Source organism: Lutra lutra, chromosome 4, assembly GCF_902655055.1.
Source record: "Lutra lutra chromosome 4, mLutLut1.2, whole genome shotgun sequence".
NCBI lineage: Eukaryota > Metazoa > Chordata > Mammalia > Carnivora > Mustelidae > Lutra > Lutra lutra.
In genome coordinates, this window is record NC_062281.1 from 54442961 (window position 1) to 54457774 (window position 14814).

Here is a 14814-nt window from a genome sequence, read left to right on the forward strand (position 1 = left end):
AAAAGATAAATACTTTAAACCACATTTTATATTGTATCAGTCTGGTTCCAACAGGAGCAGACCTGCTAAGACTGTACGTGTGTGTTGTATTTATTTATTCATTTATACATATATGCACACTTTCTCCCTCTCTCTCTCTCTCTCTCTCTCTCACACACACACACACACACACACACACACGCACACACACACATTTGTACATTTATTATATCTGGCTAAGCAAACATGAAGTCCATAAGCATCCAGGCAGGAAGGAAGGATCATGAACAGGTGAATATGCGATAAGCACACCTTTTTATCTTAAGGTCTGCCTGTAATCATTTATCATGGGTTAGCCCATTTCTTCTGCTGACCCATCTGCCTTCTTACGAAAGACTGTGCTGAAGTGGGAGAGATTTCTCCCTTGCCCCTATCTACTTACTCCCTTATATGCCAGTTGGACTTTTATTTTAAAGAATTAAGTTTACGATCAGCAGATATACAAATTTATTCTAATATGCACTGCTTAATTTTTTTAATACACTGTAGCTGCATTTATTAACAGATTTTATTTAGTCATCTGTGCAGCTAGTTAAAGTGATTGGCTGGCTGTGAATTAAGAGCACAACCCAAGCTAAAGTGTGAATTCATTAGTTTTCAAGTTTAGTTTTTAATTTCACCTGCTGTTTATTGCTCCAAGGAATAATAAATTGTATTTTAAGTGAAATGTATATTTAAGCAAGAAACTTTAGCAACCAGCATTCTTTTTTTTTTTAACTGAAAACATGCTTCTTAATCGCTCTGAAAATTAAACAAGCTGTGTCAGACTGTGGCAAGCACTGTTGAGTTTGAGAAGCTATCTTTATAGTTCTATTGCCAAACAAATTCAAGGTATTGGGTTAGGTAGTCTAACACTTTTGCTTTTTGTTGCAAGAAGTTGAAACCAGTGCAGTTTTACAGAAAGGAAAAGTGGGGAGAGCTGGATGGGCAGGGATTATGTTTGTGAGGGGAAGATCGCAGCTTCTAGCAGGAGGCAGCCTGCAGCACACCCTGGGGTGTAGACGAGTAGAAGACTGGAGTGTGGGGGGTTGAGGCAATCCTCAGATCCCGTCTGTCTGAGGATCCTTTTGCCTTCTGTTCCTGTTTCTCTCCAGAGTCTGCTCATCCGTCCTCTTCACTCTTCCCTGATTTCCTCTATTTCCTCATGTGCACATGGCCTGGCCTCACCACCTGCGCTGTCATTTCCAGCCACTGCCAGTAATCGACATCAGTTTCTAGCTCTCTCCTATCAGATTCCTGAAAGAAAAGATTCTCTGGGCCCTGTTTGTGCCGAGAGAATATGCAATATTCTCCTCACAAATTGACTTGCCTTTTTATTGATACATGTCAGAAGTACATTCAACAACTTTCCATAAAGCTCTATTCCAACCACTTTTGAGAAATGTGTGGATCTGGGGCTTGGGTGGCTCAGTGGGTTAAGCCTCTGCCTCTGGCTCAGGTCATGATCCCAGGGTCCTGGGATCAAGCCCCGTATCAGGCTCTCTGCTCAGCAGGGAGCCTGCTTCCCCCTCTCTCTCTCTGCCTGCCTCTCTGCCTACTTGTGATCTCTGTCTGTTGAATAAAATAAAAATAAGAATCTTTTTTAAAAAATGTGTGGTTTGGTCAGAGAAACCATGTTTTCAAGTCTGATTTAATTCTCAGGTCAGTGGCGAATAACTATTTAACCCATTAAAAAAATGAGCTTTAACATACTGCTTGAGTTCCCATGAATCTCTTCTTTCTTGCTGTGGGTTTTTGCTAGGATTCAGGCCTGGTGGGGACAGGGGAGCTCAGAGATGTTGAGCATGGAGGCAGAGGGGAAAAGCAGGATGGGCTCCCAACAGGGATGTGGGAAAGGCCCTGTGAAGTTTGCCATTTCTAGAGTAGCCCTTCTATTCAGTGTGATGGGGCAGGGTAAGGTGTCAGTGAGAGGGGTCCCTTGGGAAGAGCCTCCAAGGAGGAAAGGTCAGAGACAAATGAAGGTCTGTTCTGGGCCCAGGGGCCCCAGCTTCTCCTGGTAGTGGCACCGGCAATCAGTGAGGCTCTGTGTGACAGTCACAGCAATTGGTATGGACAGTCTTCTGTAGGTCAACTGTCTCCCAGGAAAATAGCTGTCTCTACTCCTTCAGAAGCCTCTAAGAAAAAACTTCAGGTGGGGCTCAAATAGTCATGGTAAACCAAATGTGGAAGAAATTGAAGACGGCATTGATTGTCATTGTTATTCCTGACTATAAATGTTCAGAGAGCAAGTGAGCTAGATTGGCTGGGAGCCACAGGCAGGTGTGAGGCAGTGTTTCTAGGCATCCCCGGGGCCCAGGCTGCTTGATGACCTGCCCCTAACACTTTACTCACCAGGAATCTTCACTCCTAGAAGTTTAAAAAATCATACAACTTTAACTGTGCCCTGCTTCAGAAGTTATGCCTTATTTTCTCTCTATAGGTTTGTCCTGGATTAACCTGCTGATATTCGTAGAAGGAAGGTCCAGAGCCCCTTAATTTAAAAAGTAAAATAAATCCTATTTTCTCTATAGATTTTATTATGAAATAAGGATTGCATTCCTAGAGATAAAGTCCTCCATGGAATAAAGTTGAATACTTTGATAAGGAAAGGATTAAGATGGTGACCATTCTGTACTTCACTTATTTTTTCCCCAAATATAGCACAATTCACTGTTTCCTTCTGGTAGTTTAAAAAATTTCTTTTAGACCAAGGAATGCCACGCTTTGCAGCCTCAGGAATTTGGCGTCCATCCTCCTTACACTTAACCAGTAGGTGCCACCATATAGCACATATAATCACCTGGACATTCATTTATTTATTTTTTCCCCAAATACTTATTGAGGGTCCACTGTGTTTGCGACACTCTTCTAGGTGCTGGGAAACATCAGTACATAAAACGAAAAATGTCATTATATGTTAATTAAAAAAAAACCGAAAAATATCTATCCTTATAGAGCTAACATACTGGTGGAACAGCCTGGACCATAAACATAATAAATAGTAAATTACATGGTTCATTGTGAAATGGTAAGTGCTAAAGAACAATATAAAAGAGAACGTGGCAGATGTGTAGGGGGAGACAAGTGCTGCCACTTTAGAGAGGTTGGAGACATTTGCACAAAGAATGAAGGGGTGAGGAAGCAAGTAGTGTGGGTTTATGAAGGAAGAACCTTCCTGGAAGGTGGGGTGGCCAGTGGAAAGGCCCCAAAGGCAGGGGTGTGCCTGGTACTGGCACGTTCAAGGCCAGCATGTGTAGGACAGAGATGAGAGTAGGGGAGGAAGCAGGATAGGGAGAAGGAAAGATAGAGGGGAGCCAGCTCAGGTGAAGCCCTGGAGGCCACTGTGAGGACTCTGGCTTTTATTTTGTGCAAAATGGGGAGCCACTGGGGAGTTCTAAGATGAGGAAGGGCATGATCTGACTCTTCTTCTTAAGAGATAAGACAGGCTACTGTTACTGAGAAGGAACTGGGGGCATGTGGGAGGCAAGGTAAGGATGCAAATAGGGCTCCAGGGAGGAAACTGTTGTACAAATCCTGGCAAGAGGTAAGGGTGGGTTGGTTGTGGAAGGTGGTGGGAAGTGATTGGATTTTGGATCTATTTGGAAGGTAAAGGCCACAGCATTCCCCCATGGATTGGATGTGATTGGTTGAGTTAAACTTTGATTTATATAAAACAAATGGAATACCTAGTTGGTGTGGTAAGTTAAACATTCTGTATACTGAAGGTAAATCCAATAAGGTTGAGCCATATTGATACTGATTTCCCTCTCCCCTTACTTTTGGTTAGAAAAGATGTGCAGGTATCCTTAAGTGAACCTGAAGTCTATATTGTATTTTATAGAAATAGGTATTTCCATTCAGGGCTTTTCAGAAAAGACTTTAAAAAAAAATACTTAAGTTGTGTGTTCTCACTTGCATAATTTTAATAGAAGTCTTGAAACTTCAGCCAAGAAGACTTTCACCAAACATTTTTGCAATAACTTCACTAAATGTGCAGCTGACTAATCTATTAAGCAAGCCAAGTCATGCTTTGTTGACTATTAAGTTGTGAGGATATTAAAGTTAAAACTTGCTGTAGTAAATCCAGCATTAACAACTGATGGCTGAGATAGTGTACTAGTTTTATTTTTTTGTTTTTAGACTTTTATTTATTTATTTGATAGAGAAAGAGACAGTGAAAGAGGGAATACAAGCAGGGGGAGTGGGAGAGGGGGAAGCAGGCTTCCTGCCGAGGAAGGAGCCCGATGCAGGGCTCGATCCCGGGACCCTGGGATCATGACCTGAGCCAAAGGCAGACGCTTAACGACTGAGCCACCCAGGCGGCTTGAGATAGTATATTTGTATGGTTAGAATGCATGATGCCAGAACCTGATGCAGGGTTTCAACTTTGTTGTGAAGAGTTTTACTTCATGCCCCATCTTCATACCATCAAACCAGTCTGACTTTCATCTGCCATTAACTGTGTTGGTACAGAGAAATAATACACTTGAGGATAAAGCAGTCAAACACTTCATTGGCTTCAGAGGGCTAAGGGAATAATGTAATCAAGGGTCTAGCAATTGGAAACAATTGTTTTTAAAGTGTTTCTATTACACCTATTCATTAGGACTGGGTAGATTTGCCATGAGACTTATTTTTCTATGTACCTAGCATGAAATTTGAAGAATTTAATCTAAAGTGACAAGTACAGTTCTGTTGAGTGTTTTTGGACATAACGCTTTAACAATTGACTTCAGAGTCTAAACTTTCTTTGAGCATGACCCTGAGTGGTAATATTTTAAATTAATTTACAATCAGTTGTTCCTATTATTAATGTAACCCTTGCTTTCTTTGTGATATGTTTGAAAATCTTTGGGTCTGATTACATATTCCACACTGTGGTTGATATGCCATTTGTCATCGGTCACTAAATATGTAATGTATATTTATGTGTTTTGAAAGCAAGTTTAAAAAATAAATCCTAATATGGGGAAACACAATCTGAAATAGGAAACAATTCTCTTACAAAGTTTTTCGGATATGACTGTGTGCTTTCCTGGTGAATGAAAGAGTCTTAAAGACTGACTTGGCCAAGTAGACCATTCACTTGCTTCCTAAGGCTTGCTCTCCAAGAGTGGTTTTGCTGTGGCCTGAATTTCATTCTCCCTCTCTCTCTCTTTTTTAAAAAAAATATTTATTTAAATAAATAAATAAATAATTTGACAGAGAGAGACACAGTGAGAGAGGAAACACAAACAGGGACAGAGGGAGAGGGAGAAACAGGCTTCCTGCTGAGGAAGGTGCCTCATGTGGGGCTCATTCCCAGGACCCCGAGATCATGACCCCAGCCAAAGGCAGATGCTTAATGGCTGAGCCACCCAGGTTCCCTGTGAATTTTATTCTCTTTTCCAGAATTTCGATTTTACTTTCTTGCTATGCAGGAAGCCCCAAAAGGCAAAAGAGTTGGCTTTCTGCAGATTATTCCTGGAAATCCAGTTAATCTCCAGAGCCAACTCCTCAAATTTTATTGGGTTGAGATGAGTAAGCAAGGACAGTTTCCAAGAATGTTGACACATGCTTTTTGGCATCTCACCACTGCAAATCCAAAGGGAGGGTGTTAGGATTAAGGTGGCCTGGAATGCACTTGAGCATAGACAGAAGAAAGAATTGATCAAGTAAGTGGGCTGATGTTAGAAGCCATCCTCTTTTCTGATGAGCTGTTAGAATCCTCCTATGAGAACCAGATGTTTTTGTATTGAGAAAAGCTGATGAGCTTCAGTCCCCGTCTTAGAAAGTGGCATCCAATTTACAAAGGACACCATTTAGAGAAATTCAAGATTTAAATAGATACTGTTAACTTCTTGTTTAAAATATTGCAATTTCCCCTAGTATATCATATTTATAGTTATGCTGTTTATCTTCTTTTAGGAAAACAAAAGCTGTTCATTGGAATAAAAATTTCGAGTTTTATTTGTTTGTTAACTCAGTAATTGGTAGTATTCTCATATAATTGAACACTGAAGCTTTGTTCCTGTGCAAAAAATTACACTGGATTATGTATGTGTCTGTGATGTGCTACATGAAGCGCTTCTGTGTTGGGTAGAAAGAAGGAATTCAGTGGTGGTAATTGAGAGGTGCTGATAATCAATGGAAGTAATAGTGCAAATGAATGTATTATTTTAAGTAATTCATTTCCCCCTTTAATATATGCATATATACTAATAATTGAAAGCTAGTAGAAGAAAGAGTATTAGCTATATAAATGCCAGATTCTTGAGAAACAATTATATAAAAATAATGTGTATTTTTTCATCATAGAATGACTTCGTAGAATTTAAAATACCAAGTTACATCCAAACAAAACAAAAGCAAAACTGGCCTATAAATCTGCTCCCAAGGAAAACCATTCCTAACATTTTGGAATGTGCTTTTAGAATTTCCTCTCTCTTTATATGGATATATCTCTCTTCCCTGAGATCATATTACATATACTAATTTGGATTTTCTTTATTTTACTGTTACTATATTAAATGTCTTCCCATTTTAATAAATATAGAGATATGTCTCAGTTTTTAACCATACCTTTTGTTTATGCATAATTAACACCAAATTTTTTGATAGGTGTTCAGGGAATTTGCATTTGTTTAATGTTATAAATAGTTTTGTAAAAAAAAATTTCTGAGATAAATATCTTTGTGTACTTTTCTCTTTTCTTTCCTTAGATGTAGAATTGCTAAAACAAAGGGATGCACAATTAAATTTGCTACCTTTTGCCAGGTGGGCCTCCTACAATATGTTTGCTCCCTCCAACAGTAGTTGAGAGTCCCAGTTTCCTTATATGTCATTTAGCACAGAGCATTATTCCTCATAATTTTTGTGACTCTTATTTTTAAAATTGTCTTTATTTTAATTTTTTAAAATTTGAAAACCTTAAAAACATAAAAGTCTTCCGTAATCTCGCCACCTTAAAATTGTGTGTGTATATGTGTGTGTGTGTATGTCCCCATCGTTAGGTATTTCTAATTATATAAGAAAAGAAGTCAAAAGTTCTCTTGGCACATTCAGTCTTCTGTTCCTTAAGGTGTATAATTTTTAGCAAACCACTATGTTTTTTAAGTGCAGTGCAATAATTAATAATTAACATATTAGTCTGCAGCTTGCCTGTTTCTCTTAATAGATCATGGACAAGTGTTCTCCTTTTAATAGATCTTCTTTTGGTGACTTCATGGTATGTCCATTGTGTGGGTGTTCCAGGCTTTGTTCCCCTATGAAGAATATCTTGGTTGTTAGATTCAGAAATTCCAACCTCTGGGAATTTTTCCTGCAAAAAAATGTTTGCACAAATGCATAAAAGCTATATGCATACATATGCAAGGATGTTCATTGTAGAATTATTTTTAATAATGAAAAATTGAAAAGAACCTCAGTGTCTGTCAAGATGAGATTAATTAAAAAATCTGATCTCATGAGCTGTTAGTTTTCAGTGTTTTAAAAAATTAGTAGATGTACTACTAACATGAAAAGTTGCCCATGATTTATGGTGAAGTGAGAAAATAAGCTGCAGAATAATACATGTAGTATAATCTCATTCATGTTTGGATGCTCCAAACAGTGTATACACATTGATGGGTATTTAATATATTTTAAGTGATTTAAAGTGTTGCATTAAATTGTTAAAAGCTGCTCTCTAGAGATAGGACCTGACTAGGCAGGGCTAGTTAAAAGATGGGGAAGAATAGAAGGCTTTTGCCATTTAATTTTATACACACTTTTATTGCAAATTTAATAACAAACATATTTTATAATACTTTTAAAAATGAAAAGTGTAATTAAACTCCACAGAAACAGTAAAAATTAAAATGTTTAAGTGAGACAAGGTAGCTTCGAGAATCTACCTACTTGACTTCATGAAAACACAGTTAGGTAGAAAGTAGTTTTTCTTATGGATATACCATATTTCATTTACACTGTGGTAAAAGAGTATGAGGAAGAAAAGAGGAAGAGTGAGTAGACTGTAAGGTCAAAAGGGAGTTAGCTAGAAGCAGAAATGAGCCATTGATCCTGTTTCCAAAGGAACATGAGAGAACTCAAATTCCTCTTCTTCAAGAGGGCTCTTTGCTCATTTATGAGCAGCTGTGCGGGGCATGAACCCTTAGTTTTCTAGACAGAATATTCCCAGTTCCTCCCAATAAGGTCCTTTGCCATGCTGATCGTTCTGTTGTGTTGGTTCCAATTTGTCATTGTCCATTTTAAGTGTGACAACCAAGATCAAATACTACTACTACCTTCCAATGTCCAGCATGAGATAGTCAGATGAATCCTTTCCTGGGCAGGAGACAGTTTATTTTTTTCTTAATCTAGACTAAAATCATTCCTAAATCTTAGCCTCGTTTTTTCTCAGCCTCATATTTTCTCCTAGAATTTACTAGTCAATGGTCTTGCTGTTTCTCTTCATTATTTGTCACTAGGGGCTTCTAGATTGTGTGTGTGTTTGTCTTCTGGCCTTCTTCCGTGTTGAGCCCTTTGCCTCCTTCTGACCTATAGCATAGAGTGCTTCTTCTGATACCCTCGATATTTCTGTTATCAAAACTGTCCAGCTCATAGGAGTCACATAATTAATTGATATCTGCTTCCAGGAAGGGAGCTAACGTGGTCCAGGCCATGTAGATCACCCTAAGACATTTACTTTTGTCACCAGGGCAGTGTGCAAATTGGGGAAAAAGTAGATAGGAGTGCCTTATGTGGAGAGATGAAGCACAAAAATTCCTCCCCAGGTAGAAGAATTAGAAAAGTGTCTCTCTTCTATGGGTGATGAAGCCAGGGGACGTGACTTGAGTGGGGGCTGGATTGAGCCCCATCTTACCAGTATGCAGGATATAACCATACAATTGCTGGCAGCAGCCTGGCTTGCCATATCACCTGTGTTTAAAAAAAAAAAAAAAAAGACTCAATAGAATTTATGGAAGCTGCTTTATAAGCACAGTTTCCCAATTTCTGGTCTCAGGGTTCTTGTGAATGTACTTTCCACACTGGTTACTACTTTTTTTTTTTTAATTAACAGTACTGGTGAGGTATAATCTACATACCTTAATATTCATCTCATTTTAAGAATACAATTCAATTATTTTAAATAAATTTATAGCATTATACAAATATCATAACAGTCTAGTTCTAGAACATTTCCACCACCATAGAAAGTTCTCTGGAGTGGATTTACTGTTGGTTCTTTCTCCTACCCCCAGCCCCAGACAATCATTGATCTGTTTTCTGTCTTTGTAGCTTTGCTTTTTCTGGAAATCTCATATAAATGGAACCATATCTTCTTTTAGCTGCTTTGTTCTGCTAATCTAATAGGAGTGCAAATTTAATTAGGGTTCATATGTTGTTCCTTTTGCTCTGTTCTGCTAATCTGCTAGAGGTGTAACAACTCATTATTAGTCCTATCCCTTTCTGCTACTACTAACCTTACTCATCCCTTTCTTTCCATTCTGACTCAGCATTTAAACATTCTCTATTACCTTTCATCTTGGAACATTTTCCCTTGTCTGGCATCCTCTCCAGCCACCATTCTATCTCTCTGAGCCATTTCAGAGTCCAGTTTCTCAAGATTTGACTTCATGCACTCTCCCTACTCTCTAGTTTCCTGTGAACTCTTCTTTGAAAAAATCTTTTAAATGTTAATATCTGATACAGATAAAAGAGTGTTAATAAGAACATGGAATCTCTATATGTAAACCTTAAAGCTTAGTAATATAATGAAGATCTACACCTGTCACCCAATCCTTCCACCAGATTTACATACAGTGAAATCCATGAGTCAAAGTATCTAAAATCTCTTACTCATCGCTATATTTTTCTGTCTTCTTTGGTCCTTTCCTAATGTTTTTAATTTCACTTTTAATATAAGGAGTTTGGGCTAAATAGCCTTTGAAATCCATTACATTGCTTAGATTTCCTGATTACTATTGAGAGATTAATTTTTTTGTTTAGGCTGTATTATGGAAGATTTATAGCTTACCTTGTTGAATATTACTATAATTTTTATGAAGTCTTGGCTAAGATCATGACATAGAATTATAACATAATCTCTGTAGGAAATTTATTCTACCTTGTATTAATTTGCTTTAAAATGCTAGATTTTTTTTTCCCTAAAATTTTGAAACTTAGAGCTGAGCTTCCTGTAATATTCTCCACTAACCCTGTCTTTGGATTGAATTCACTTAATCAGTACAGTTGGCCCCAAGAGAGGTATAGATGTCAATTATTGCTACAACTTAATACTAATGACTTCTTAAATATTTAATTAATGCAATACTTGGCACTTAGAGGGAAACTATTTATGATCGTCCAAACCAGGCCTTTGTTTTCATCTTCTATGCCTGGTGTTTAGGGTATCCCAGTTGTAACGTAGGCTTGGAATGAGGTGCACCTCCCTCTCCTACCTCCAGGCAGAACAATTTACACAGAAGGTGACTCATGCTGGGTATTTGAAATAAAGTAATTACATTTGTCAATTTTCCAAGCTACACTTTTATTGAACATTCATTGCATTTTTGGAAGTTTGAAATTTTTTTTTTAATTTTTCTGTTGTGCATTGATGCCATTACAAGAGCTCTTTAAACCACTCATTTTAAGAAATACTGGTAACTTTCCCATGAGTTGTGAGAAGACCAAAAGTAACTGATCATTTTCCTGGGCTTAGATCTGACAGGAACCCCATGGGAAGAAGATCATTTTGCCCTGACAAGTACAGGTCAAGGAGAGAAGACAGCTCAGTTTAGAGCTCTGTGTTCATATGAAAGATACATTCCAGCCAAGTGGGTTCTAAGGCACAAGGTTATCCCTGGGTTCTGGAAATCCTCATATATAAGCGGGTCCTGTGACTCTTAACATGCGCCCTTTAGTCTGAAAATTTCTGGTCCTTAATATCATACATGGCCAGTCTGCTATTATTGAACACATATATTCTCATTTTTTTTGTGAAAATGTCTGTTTGTGGGTTTAGCTTCTGTAATTCTAAATCTATTTAATCAGATTTTTTGTGCTTTCCCTCCTACCTAAAATTAAAAAGAAAAAAATAAGTATATCCTCTGTTTAGTGGGTAAGTGAAGATTTCTTGATTTTATAGACTAAGTCCATGAAAGGGCTGAACTGCTGAATGGGCCTGTGATATGTCTGACAGGTGTGCATATTTTGAAACATAATCCACTGAGCAGTGGATCACTTTTCTTTCACTCTCTCTCTCTTTCTTTCTTTCCTTTTTTTTTTTTTCACTTTCCTTTTCTTAAGACTTTATTTGTTTATTTGAGAGAGAGAGATAGGAGAGAAAGCATGAGCATGGTAGGCGCAGAGGCAGAGGGAGGGAGAGAAGCAGGATCCCTACTGATCAGGGAGCCAGAAACTTGGCTCCATCCCAGGACTCTGGGATCATGACCTGATCCAAAGGCAGATGCTTAATTGACTGACCTCCCCAGGTGCTCCCTTTGACTCTTCTTTGTACACTCATGAATTTAACAAGTTCATCCCAAACCTCACTCACAATACCAACCACCTTTACAAAAATCTTTCTTTGACTTCAGTCTGTTTTTCGTCATCACAAACTCTGAAATAACAAGAGTTAAGGCCCTGAGGCTTAACTTTATATTTGCCTCAAACCTTAAGCCATGTTGCATTTAGTCAAAAATGATAAGAAAAATTAATGACTTTTTTTTATCATCATACTAATAAGAGATTTCATTAAGATCTTAGCTGCTATGGATAAAAGATAAGAAACAGTTCTTCATGAACTAAAGAATATGGTTAAGATCAGTATTTATAGTCAAAGATAAGGCTCATTTTATGTTTATAACACTCTTCTATTCAATATAATTAGTGTGAAATATTTAAGAATTTATATACTTAATTGACTTTCTCAGTTGAGAAGAGAAACCAGTGATGTATTAAAGTTTAAGATTTGTTTTAGAAGCATTATGCTTTCAAGTCTTCAAAGTTTTTCTATGCCTGAAAAGTTCCTCTTATGTTTGTGATGCGCTTTTTTGCTTTATGACAGATGATGCATCAAATGTCTGTTACTTCGTAATGTCAGTTATTTTATCTCTCTGTTACATTTTTCTTATTTAAACTATAAAATCTTCAACATGAACAAGGAAGTCTCCGATCTGTGGTCTTTTCTAGGGTCATCTGCACATAGTCATGAAAAGCTGATGTTCTGGGCAAGTAAGAATTCTTGTGTTTCATTTCACAGGTGGGGAGCATTAAACGGGAAATGACCTTCACATTTCAACCAGAGGACTTAAAACGTGACTCTAGTAAGAAAATGTCTCATCAACACTTGTTTCCCTTGGCCATGGAGGAAGATGTGAAAACAGCAGACACCAAAAAAGCCAACCGAGCCCTTGACCATGAAAAAGAAAATACTCGCTCCATCTGTCTCCTTGAGCAAAAACGAAAAGTTGTTTCTTCCAATATTGATGTTCCTCCAGCAAGGTAAGGGAACATTAGACTTTCTATGTGTCTGCACCAGGAAGTCAATGGGGAGCGTCTACAATCTCCACCACTATCTCCCTCTATAGCATATAGACTTAGGAATTTTTTTTTTTTTTTTTTTTTTTTTTTTTGCCAAGAATGTTTCTCTGTTGCTTGGGTGAAATAGAGCAGGTATCCTTGCTCTTTGGAACTTTGAGGCTGCTCTGGTTGGAAGTATTGTAGCTCCAGAAAAGAATGTTTTATTAAATTTTGGAAAATGAATAATAAAGAGGAAAAGAATAAATGTTAAAGAAAAAACATAAAATGTAGTACTGAGCGCAGCCACTTAAAGCAGAGATACTCAGATACTCAGATTTTGGACAGAGGTTGGAGAGCTATGGCTGCAGACCAGATACAGCCCCTGGCACATTTTGTATAACCTGTGAGGTAAGAATGGTTTTACATTTTTAAAGGGTTAAAAAAAAAATGAAGAACATGTGACATAGATCATAGGTGGTCTGCAAAACCTAAAATATTTATATGTGACTCATTACAGAAAAAGTTTGGTGATCCCTGGTTTATATCATGGTAATTCTTTTAAGACTGATCTGCCTCCGGGCTGGGCCAAGAGGGTTTATGGAAATATCAAAAGACTTTTATCACATTATAATTTTACTTAAACTATATCCAGTAGCATTAAATCAAAGGACAGTATGGTGGCAGAATGACAATGGAATAGCAAAATGGAGTATACTAGACTTTTACTTATTTTCTTGCTTGTCATTTATTTCACCTAGAAAGTAAGTTCCATGTTAGCCAGGATTTTAGTCCATCTTGTTTGTGCTATATCCTTAGCACTATTATATGCTTAATTATGTGCTAGGGGCCCCATCAATATTTGTTGGATGAGGAAAAGAAAGAAAATGCTATAGCATGAAAGATTGCTTATTTTTAATATGTATACTGTATTTTGTTACCCAAAGCCATTTATAATGAAATTTTATAAGCAACTTTTTGAGATATCCTCTATTTATTTGAACAGTTTCAGACAGCTAACTAGGAAAAGAGTATCCTTGGGAAAGGAATAAATGTTTTTTTTTTTTTCCCTACCTATCCACTTTTTGTAATTAGAATTTCATTGCTTTCTATATTTAATCAAAAATATCTCTTTGAGAAAATTACATATTTTTCTATTCTGTTACCAAATTTGTCATACTTTCTAAAATTGTAGGTCTCCTTGTTTTCCTTAACTTTCAGCTGCAAATTTTCATATATTCACTACTTCTGTTTAACTACATAGAATTATTTGCTTTTCTATTTTTTTTTTTTAAATATAAAGCACATGTTAAATTCTTTAGGATTAGTTCCTTTAACTGGACACTCATCCTGAAATGTTTTTATCATGCCCTAAAAAACTGGTAGGTACTTCAATTCATATCTGTTATTTGGTTGACTCATAAGAAAAGTGACATGTTAATTTGAAATCTGAAGAGCTATGGTTTTATTTTCTTCCAAAGCTTATGGTGCAAAAATTAGACTTCCCCATGTCAGAAATTTTAGTGATAAATTGCAGTTCAATAGGATTTACTCTACCTAAAATTTCCACTAGAGCATCTTATGTTAAAAGACCTGGAATTAATCATTTTAAATTACCGTAGATTGTTTTAGATATATCTTTCTTCTCTAATTCCACCCCACTTGCAGCAGGTTCTGGGGAGAATAATGAAAAGGAAAGAAAGAAAATTGTCTTCTGCTTTTTCTGCCTCTGGTATGTGGAATATTTTTTCCACTTTCTCTAGTTTACTAAGTATACCTAAAAGTTATGAGTTGAGTCAGTGTTATTGTAGTGTTCTTAAACAGTATATGTGAGTTAATTAGATTTTAAATCCATTAATGTACAGCAAAAATTCCCCAATGACAGGGTATAATTTAGACCTATTCATCTATTATGGGAAATACTAGTTAAAGCTTCATTGTTTGAGGTCTCAACTGATACACTTGTTTTCATTGCTGTAGTAAGAATTTAATCATCATAAATATGCCAACAGTTGGTGAAATAAATTGCTCTTCTTAATGACAATGAAGGAATTAGAAATTGTGGAGTCTAATTATCTAACTCTCAATCCTTTTGGTTCTATTTCCATTTGCTGTCATGGAATTATTTTGTAAATGTCAACTTTCCACTATCATCTAAGTGGATCAATATCTTGTTTTAAAGAAACTCCTTTACTTAACATGGTAAGAAGATACAAGACTTTTCTTTTTGTTTATAAAGGAGAAATACAATTCTGTCTGTTGGCAGTGTATAAATAATGAAGTTTGAGTTCGTCTACAGTATGAAGTTTATTGGTA

General features: G+C 36.8%; 1 protein-coding gene across 1 annotated transcript in view; it reads left to right on the forward strand.

Moving 5' to 3' along the window:
• ZNF704 (zinc finger protein 704) overlaps positions 1–14814 on the forward strand; it is a 236126-nt gene that overhangs the window by 36323 nt on the left and 184989 nt on the right. The window contains exon 2 of the mRNA XM_047725931.1: positions 12242–12483. Coding sequence (XP_047581887.1) covers positions 12242–12483 — 242 coding nt within the window. The remainder of the gene's footprint in view (positions 1–12241; positions 12484–14814) is intronic.